The sequence below is a fragment of the Cynara cardunculus genome (genome assembly GCF_001531365.2).
Source record: "Cynara cardunculus var. scolymus isolate 2C chromosome LG 13, CcrdV1, whole genome shotgun sequence".
NCBI classification, from domain to species: Eukaryota; Viridiplantae; Streptophyta; class Magnoliopsida; order Asterales; family Asteraceae; genus Cynara; species Cynara cardunculus.
The window spans coordinates 7,448,759-7,458,758 of record NC_037540.1 but is presented as its reverse complement, the minus strand read 5'-3'; the positions used below and the strand labels follow the sequence as shown (position 1 = coordinate 7,458,758).

General features: G+C 29.3%; 1 protein-coding gene across 2 annotated transcripts; it reads left to right on the top strand.

Moving 5' to 3' along the window:
• The first annotated feature begins 3,382 nt into the window (after positions 1-3,382).
• On the top strand, positions 3,383-4,810 carry LOC112525788. Of its 2 annotated transcripts, none has more exons than XM_025136055.1 (2): positions 3,383-3,971; positions 4,599-4,810. In XM_025136055.1, the coding sequence occupies exons 1-2, from the start codon at positions 3,415-3,417 to the stop codon at positions 4,699-4,701; spliced, it is 660 nt and encodes a 219-aa protein (XP_024991823.1). In that variant the 5' UTR covers positions 3,383-3,414; the 3' UTR covers positions 4,702-4,810. The 2 variants fall into 2 exon arrangements, with proteins under 2 accessions (XP_024991823.1, XP_024991824.1); XM_025136056.1 differs by having other exon boundaries at positions 4,617-4,750.
• Positions 4,811-10,000: the final 5,190 nt, after the last annotated feature.

Here is a 10,000-nt window from a genome sequence, read left to right as displayed (position 1 = left end):
TTTATATAATTTTCATTGATTTTATGTTTGTATTTCATTTTAGCTAAATGTATAGGTTACTGAAAGAGATTCACGATCAAAGAATGATGACAAATAATCTAATTAATAAGTATTAAATTATTGAAATCTTTTTTACAGCAACAACAAATTGATATGTCGGAGAATATGAATGATATTGACAGATATTTGGTTGATGAATCAATCAATCTAAATACCCTGTTATTTTATGATGTACGTTAGTGGAAAGAAAATGCTCAGTTATAGCATTTCATTGCAACATTATATCTTATAGGATGCCTAAAATGTCTAAGCGTCCTAATATGATATTTTATAGGAAGAAAAGAGTTACAGTATGTTTATAGGATGATTTTGGGCATCTTAACAAATTCTATGTTAAAGTGTCGTAAAAGTTATTTTATACGACACGACTTGAAAAAGTGTCATATGAGCATAGATTTCCTATAAATAGATGAGTTTACGGAACACTTCTTAGAATGTTTCTATAAATTAACTAATACGACATTTTACTTATAGGTCATTCTAAAACACTTGTTGAAACGTCCAAAAACGTCCTATAAACCTTTTTAGATAGGACGCTATATAATATGGTCTATAAACTTAAGTTTTATGAATTATTTCATTCGTCAAGTTTATGTAACTACTAACCCATCAACCCAACTCGTTGAGTTATACTTTTGAATGGATTGGGTTGAGATTTTTCCAAACCGCCGTAATTAAGTTGGATTGTAAAAATATTGTAAACCGTCCAACAAAACACAGGTAATCCCCTGTCTTATGCCACTTTACACTTGAAGATTGTTTTCAGGATGTCCTTCAAATCTACAATGTTTCTGTAAGTCCATATTGATTTGACAGATGTTAAAGCCTCTCCCGTTTTGGACGGCAAGTTGACTCCTCCCAAAGTAGTCAAAGTTCCACGTCAACCATTTTCAAAATTGGATTATTCCAAATTACCCCAAAACCACGCCAAAAATAATTTAATAATTTAAATTCGAGGTTTTTTTATATTAATATTACAGGAACGAAACAATGTTGAGCTGTCGATTTATTTTACTACATTACCAGATGTATATCATATATAAATATGTTGTATATTATGATGTCTAAAACTCATTTATCTTTTCTAGTCGAAAACCTGCATCATCAATACTTGGGAATCCACAAAATCAAAATCAAAATCGTCAATTTGGACAAACACCGGTTTATGATTCAAACCCGAATCATAAAATCTGGAGAAAATAAAGGAAATTGTTGATGAAGTTATTGTGATTGTGAAGAGAGAATGGAGAACGGCGTAGGATGGGGATATGTGCAACAACGTCCTCTAGTTTCTTTCACGGGCGGAAGGAGTAGGAAGAGAGAGACGGTGGCGGTAGCGTATTCCGGCAGGACCCATATCCCACCTAGAAGAAAGGGAAATTGAATGAGTTTTCTCATCATTGATGGTGAAGAAGGGACTACAGTACGGGGACCAACCTCGATAGAGAGAGAGTGGGAAATCATAATTTTTTATTGAAAAATATTTACATTTATAAAATCGATGTCATTTGACACATATTCAATAAATGTAGACATGTAATACCAAGTCAATGTTTACCCATGGCACGACAGGTTTGAAGCTTGCAACATGTAATTTTCTCTTAGAACGGGAATTTTAGAACCTCTGTGACATTAAACTAGTTGGTGGTTATAAATAGTCTAGTTATAACGTTAGAGAAAGGAAGAAAGGTCTTTACAAAGTCATATAGATACCTTGATTAAAAAGAATAGTTACTGATTAAACCTCGTTTCATAAAACACTCAATGAACTCTTTACGTGAAGTTCAGTTTTTCGGACTATAAACGTAATATATGGAGAATCTTAGAATTGCAAAAATGTGTTATTGAGACGATCATTAGACGTCGAATGAGAGTTATACGAGTTTTATTTGTAATGTTTTTTCTATGGTATGATATTGGATCTTTTTTAAATATTCATTGACTGTTTCTAATTAAATAAACAATCAAAATAACGGGTCTTGAAATCATAAAAAATTAGCACTTTTAAAATACGCCATATTTGAAAATTTTATTTCACTTGGACCTACAACTCGTATGCTTGACTTTTGCGTCCAAAAAGTTCTTTGGATCCACTTTCTCCTTTTATTTTGCAATTAGTTTCAAGCTTCTAATTAATCATCTGAATCTAAGTAGATTTAAAATTATTTGCAAAAGTATCAGGAGGTCTCAGGTTCAAATCTAAGGAGAAATAAAAATCTCCTCAAATGCGGTGACTCCGGACTATCTGCAAAGCAGGTGGTCGTCCTAGGATTAGTCGGCTCGCATAGCGGATATCCAGGTTAATCAAAAAAAAAAAATTATCGACATAAATGATAATAAAATACGACAAATCTAGCATGAATAAAATACAAACTGTATGGATAAAAAATTAACACAAACTTAGTTCCCCATGTACCTCTTGATGGTTAATGGAAAGAAAACTACGACGACTTTACTTTTCCTTCTTTGACCATGATTTTAAGTTTCTAAATTGGAGTCTTTCATACCTACCACAATATCTAGTACTTTAAAAATACATACTGTTATAGCTTTCATGACACAAACGCCACATTAACGTTTTGGCATGTCATGGTTCGCTTGTTTTTATATTTGTATGATAAAATTTCATTTTGAATGGAACTTTATGACATGTCATAGCCTCTAACATTATGAACCAAATCTTACAGGTAAGAATGTCGACATTGATTTATATATGTTCGATAATGTTATTTTTCAATGTCAATAATATATATATATATATATATATATATATATATATATATATATATATATATGAGTGGTAGATTAAATATACAAGAACATAAATGGCGAATATTACGGAAAAGTTTGCCGCTTTACCTACAGGGGAGGTGAACTGAGTGAGAGAAGGTTTCCAACCTTCAAAGCAATATGGTAATCAATGAACTGAAAGGGTCTGTAACTAAAAATAGCTTTGGAGTTTACTGAAATAATCCCAGTACTAACTTATAACAATTCAAAAATACAGTTTTTTTAATAACTATAAAAATTAGATAGCTTTATAATCGACAAACATGTCTGAATTTTCTTCATATGATCCTTAATAATTAAGAACTTATGTTCTACATAAAATACTTTTGATAAGTAATGGTCAAAAAAGAGTTAAAATCTAAAGTGAATGTATAGTGTTGTTGACGTTGACCAATACATAAATCAAGAACCAAACAAAAGAAACCCAATTGTCGTCTCCATCCCACTCTCTTCTCATTTATATATATATATATATATATATATATATATATATATATATATATATGTATATATATATATATATATATATCCATTTCTCCATATTTCCTTCTCACAATCAATGATATGATTCCGCTTCAACAAAGGCATGCCAACATGTCTTCTCTTCATTCTCCCTCTCTATCAAAACTTCGTTGCACATCTGCAACGGAGTTTACGTTTTGTGACATCTCAGATATCAACTATAATAAAACCCCCATGGAACACGAAGACTCTTTTGTGTTCTCGCCATCTTTTACGCCAAACCCCGTTTATTCCGGTTACAATTGCTCATCGCCCACAAACGAGCGACGGAATAAGATCATGGAAATGATGAACAACCTATCTGAGTCTTGTCAAGAACTATCGTTAAAAGATATTGTTGTAGATGATCTTGAAAGGGTACAACCTGTGGTTAAGCAAACAAGTTTCAAGGGAAAGAAGACGATTCGGAAAAAAAGTATAATTTCAAGAAGTGTTAGCTTGGATACTGGAGTTTTTATGCTAAAGATGTTCATCCCGGTTTCATTGGGTACGAAAAAATCGCGAAGCTCGTCAATGATGTCTGCGGATAAGAACAGTTTTAGCACCCGATCAAGCAATAAGAGTAACGATAAATATATGCCTATGGACACCAAATCTAGGTATGTTTTTCATATAAATTCAATTTGTTGTCAAGTATATGAACAATATTCATGTTTAGTACAAATAAATAATATATGTATAAGAGAGGATTATGCGAAAAGTTGACCAATTTACGAGAAGATGAGAAGTTCCAAAATCATATATGCTTACATGTGATAAGTACGCTTAATCATATATAATTAAATACATCCAAAAGAGATACATGTGACTTGATGAGCGCGACCAAAGGTACCCCTGATCAATGCGACATGTGTTTAATCATATATGATTAAGCATATTATCACATGTAATCATATATAATCTTGAAACTTCTTGCCTTCTCACAATTTAAATTACCCATATATGTTATCATACTTTTACATGTGACTAGTCTTCACTTGACTAACGAAACATAGAAAGTAGATTTTTTTTAATTGTGATATTTTTTATACTAAAATTACTTACAAATGCAATAATTTATATAAATATATGTCAAATATTAGTAGTAACTCATAATTTTTCAAGTGAGAATATTTTTTTTAATATTCAAAAAAGCATAAAATATAAAGTAAACTTATACATTAAATTGCATGATACATTAAATTGCATGATTTTATTTTGTTTAATTTTAAAAATTTAAATGTCAGGTATTCTAACGCATGTAGGTCTGAAGAATCCGCACCAGGATGTTGGTTCATCAATCAACCATCAAAGCCAAAGCCGACGAGTCGAAGGGGTTGCATCTTTTAATGGAAATAAAAATGAAAAATAGTTAGCGTATTAATAAAAAACCATATTTTTATAAAATTATTTTGAGTGTTTTTATATATTTTCATCACGATTTTTAGAGTGTCCGTTTTTACTAGTTTCATAGTTTTTTATCGTAATTTTTTATGTTAATTTAAAGGTTATTGAGTTTTTATTATTTCTAGACTTGAATAAAAATTAAAACACATCAAATGAATTGATTTTTATATGCTAATTAGTTAGATTTGTAATATTGTGTTTTAATTGAAAGAGAACTGATTGATATGATCATAAAAGATTAATACTACTGAAATATATGTTCATTATGAATGTAAGTAAAAATCAGATAACCTATTAAATTTAATTATATTTTTAAGGTCAAAACAAATTAAAATTAATTATTTTTTTATTAATATTGTATTAATTTAATTATATTTTTAAGGTCAAAACAAATTAAAATTAATTATTTTTTTATTAATATTGTATTAATTTAATTATATTTTTAAGGTTAAAAAAATAAAAATAATATTTATGATTATTATTTAGATTATTCAGTATTTTATAAAATAAAAAACGTTATTAGATATAAAATAACATTTGTGATATTATCAATCATTCAAATCAATAATTCACGAGTACTATTGCAATCTAAATGTTCTTTTTATACGTTTAATCGATATTGATATGGGGTAGTCCATGTAGTTACCTCGAGAGATCTCTAATGTATCCATTTTCAGCTTAATTGTGGGCATCAGCTACTCTCTTGTTAATGCCAATCTTACATAATGGTTACAATTAACGTATCGGCCGAGTGTTTAAAAGCCCCATGTTGAGAGGATGACGGTGACTCTATAACCAGTGGTAAATATGTTGAACATGTTTGCATACTTAGAACGTATAGTATCACGTTGTAACTTGAAGCAATTAATTAGAATGAGAGCACATGGAGAGATGTTGCTGCAATCGAGTACAACATCAAGCATCACAAGTACTTTCAACTACAGTTAGCAACATTCGTTCAAATGCATACAGTTCCTAAGAAGAGCAAAACTTATACCGATAATCCAATAGATAAATCCAACAACAAAAAACGGTCAAATTTACTCACATTAGCAATGACAATATAAACTCACACACATAATCAGTAATTAGAAATAGGTTGCAAAAATAAGAAATAAGCCATAGAGAAACCCTAGAAATTGAACGATATGGTGAAGAAAATAAACCTTGGAAAATTGGACTCTGCTTGTATTATGAAGAACAAAACAAGTGATTTAGATAACTTGCTTCAACTATATACGAGTAGAGGATGTGAAGTATCTCCATCTAAATCGGTTGAGCAGTTGAAATTGATTGAACAGTATGGACAAAGAGGTTATTTAAATATATGTATCTGTTTGAAATTGAAATAGAGAAGAATATGGATGAATCTATTTGAAATCGAATAGAGAAGGATATGAATGGAGGAACTGAGGAGATAAGTGTTTTAAGGATATGAATGAAGGGATTGCGGAGATACGTGTTTTATAAGTTGTACTAAAGCATTGGAAACTTGTAAACTTGAAAATTAAATAATTAAGCCTTATATAGCAGTACATAATGCTTAAAAAGTTGTTTTTAAGATATTAGCCAAATGCTTTATAATATAGTATAGATTACTATTTCGGGCATACTCATTCAGTGTTGAAGTTATGCAATCACACCCTTTTGAAATATTCAATGGGTTGTATAACAACTCTAAAAACTTTTTAACAATTTTTAAAAAATTATTAATTTATTAAGATATATGCGATTGATAAACTTTGTCTTAGTCATATTGTGTGTAACAATTTTAAAATCATCAATCAATATATATTTTTTCTAATAATTTCGTACCAACTGTAAGTATTAAAAATAATTCCGTAGTATTTATGATATTTAATAGTGATTAAATCCAAAAATATTCAATATTGAGTTTATTTTAAAGGTATTTACGAGATGGTTATAATAATGTAATTTGTAATAAAAAAAGTACTTTTAACATATTTTATTTAATATATGATTATGTATATTAATAAGACAAGGATGTAAAAAGAAAAAAGAAAAATATATAAAATAAACTAAATAAATGAGTATAAGGATATAAAGCCTAAGTGCTAAAAATAATTTCTTGGTTTTATAATATATAATAATATGATTAGATGATAAAAATATTCAAAATTAGACTCATTGTAAAGGTATTGATGAGACAGTTATAATGATGTAATTTGTTAAAAGAAACGTTTTTCTTTAACGTATTTAATATATTATTATGTATGTCAATGTTATAATGATGTAAAATAAAAAATGAAAAGTAAAGGTTATAAAATAAGTATAAAGGTGTAAAGTGTAATTTTAAAATTAGAAACAATTATGTTTGACCGAATTAAAATGTGTGTGAGATGAGTATACAGTATGAGAAGGTATGTAATGTTAAAGAGTAATCACATTAGTGATTTAGCAATATTTTGATTGTAATTCGAATAAAATGACGAAAACGCCATATCATAAATCATCAAGTGCTATCAATTTGTTTGTGATTTGTCTTAAATTAACTACAAGTATATGGTGTCGTAACATATAAAAAGTGATGATCGAGTACAAGCCGACTCCAAATTACAAATTAGTGATGCAAACCACTTTGGATTTCCATGGTTTCTAAAATAAGAAAATTAATGAATAACAAAAATAAAAGAAAGTAAACTAACTAACCGACCATGCTAACTAACGGTAATTTATACTAAACTAGACTATCTAAACTACACAGATAATGGGCTATATGGTTTATTCGCATAACTCTTTTGGATTGTTTATTTGTGGCTTATTCGCACAATATGACTTATTATGTGATAACGGTTGATTGAATAAAAGTTTGAGAGTTGTTTTTAAAATTGAGGGGTGTATTTTAAAATTTTGTTTAAAATATCCATTAACTTCACTGTCTCATTCTTCTCTCTCTCTCACACACACACACACATACATACATACATACATACATACATACATACATACATACATACATACATACATAGGGAGCTCATTCAAAAGAGAACTGATTAGTTTGTGGTAACTGTGAGATCCAATCTTAACCACAAATCAACGGATAAATTAGGAAATTAATAATTATGATAGTTTGAGTTAAAATCATAATTAGAGGGCAATTTAGGTATTTTAAAAACTTCTTTCTCATCTCTTCTCTCTCCGACCTCCAATCTCCGACCTCCGGTGAACAAAAATCCGGCAGGTACCAAGTAATTAGAAAGATACACAATGTGATACCCATTGTGATATAGTGTGATACCATTTGAGTACCACTGTATATCACATTGTGTATCTTTGTGATTACTTGGTATCTGCCGGATTTTTGTTCACCGGAGGCCGGAGATTGGAGGTCGGAGAGAGGAGTTTTTAAAAAATACCTAAAATGCCCTCTAATTATAATTTTAACTCAAACTACCATAATTATTAATTTCTTAATTTATCCATTGATTTGTGGTTGAGATTGGATCTCACAGTTACCACAAACTAATCAGTTCTCATTTGATTAAGTCTCTCTCTCTCTCTCTCTCTCTCTCTCTCTCTCTCTATATATATATATATATATATTTGTGTGTGTTAATTTTATCTCTTTCTATTATTATTGAAATAAGATGAGAAAGTTGGTGTGGTTCTGGTTTCCTGGGTTCGAAGTAAACAAAAACAGAAGAAGAAGAAGAAGAAGAAGAAACTGCTTTCGTTATTTTATCTGCTAATTGTTGTTGTTTTAAAGTCTTCATCTTTTTGTGATTTCAAGAGGAATTTCTATTTTGAAAGCATCATTTGACTTGCTTTAATAAGAATTTGTATGGTTTCATACATGAGATGTTTTAAACTGATTATATGTTATTTTTAGCATGATTTTGATTTTTGATATATTATTATCAACTGATTGTAAAAAGAGAGGCATAATCATGAATTGGGTATATTTATAATAAGGGTGACATAATCAGGAGTTGAGTATATTTGGTAATAAGGGTGACAAAATCAGGAACTGTGTATATTTTGTAATAAGGGATGCATAATCAGGAGTTGAGTANTAATCAGGAGTTGAGTATATTTGGTAATAAGGGTGACAAAATCAGGAACTGTGTATATTTTGTAATAAGGGATGCATAATCAGGAGTTGAGTATACTGTGATAAGGGTGACATAACCAATTTATGGAAATGATGATATTTTGATCATGAGATTATTGATATCACATTTTTATAATGTGACGGAATTAATTTTATCGCATGTACTTGATGAGATAAGGTTGGGATTAGAATCAAAATGTTGTGTCTATCGCATCTTTATGGTCCGACAAACAGAAGATATCGCATATGAATGATGCAAGGAGTTGTGTTTATCGCATCCTTAGGATGCAACAAGTTAGTGTTATCGCATCTGGCTGATGCGAGGAAAGGGATTATCGCATCTGTCAGATGCGACAAAAGTTGTTATCGCATCTGAATCATGCTACAAGTTGGGGTATTATATATTCTATGTGACAAGTTTTGGTATCTTATGAGTTTGATGCGATGAAATGGAGTTGTCTCATCTATATGATGCGATAAATGAAAGTTTGAAATTAAATGATAATTGCATATTATCTTTTTAATCATTAGCCTTCCAAAAATGTTCTGGTGATTTCCACTCTATAATAGCAATCAAATAATTACTCACTACACCTTATGGTTTAACCATCGTTTTATTTTAAAAAATATGCATTACATGTTGGGTACATGTAGAAGGTAAAAGGGAAGAGAAAGTTGTGAATGAATTGTTAATACTTTACATATGTGGATTTTGGGAAGCTGAATATGTGCATGTAGTGAGCAAAAAGTTTGTAGTTGCTTTTGTATTTAGCAATTTGTAAATATTGGGACCAATGTGTAATATTTGTATTTCATGTTATATAGAATATATATGTTTTAGGCAAATGGAAGTTGGGGGCTTCTGACAAAAATAACTCAATATTTATTTAAAATTACGTTTTTAACATTTAAATTTAAAAGTTTATATAATTAACCATCAGTTACTCATTTAGCAAAAACTGGTGCTAATGAGAACCTGTGTGCAAAAAAATATGACATCGATATGACACTTCTTTTGACCGACTTGACCATCACTCAAATTTAATATTTTTAGAAATTTATTTCTTTTATTAAAAAATTACATTTTTGTTTAAAAAATTTATTCAATAAATTTTTTAAGTTAAATATAATTTTTTTAACAAAAAATAAATAGTTTTATCATGTCAAAAG

Bases quoted from the DNA above. Each gene is read 5' to 3' on its own strand.
- LOC112525788 (XM_025136055.1), top strand. From the start codon at position 3,415: ATGATTCCGCTTCAACAAAGGCATGCCAACATGTCTTCTCTTCATTCT. The intron at 3,972-4,598 runs GTATGTTTTTCA...TTTAAATGTCAG, and splicing joins CCTATGGACACCAAATCTAG to GTATTCTAACGCATGTAGGT.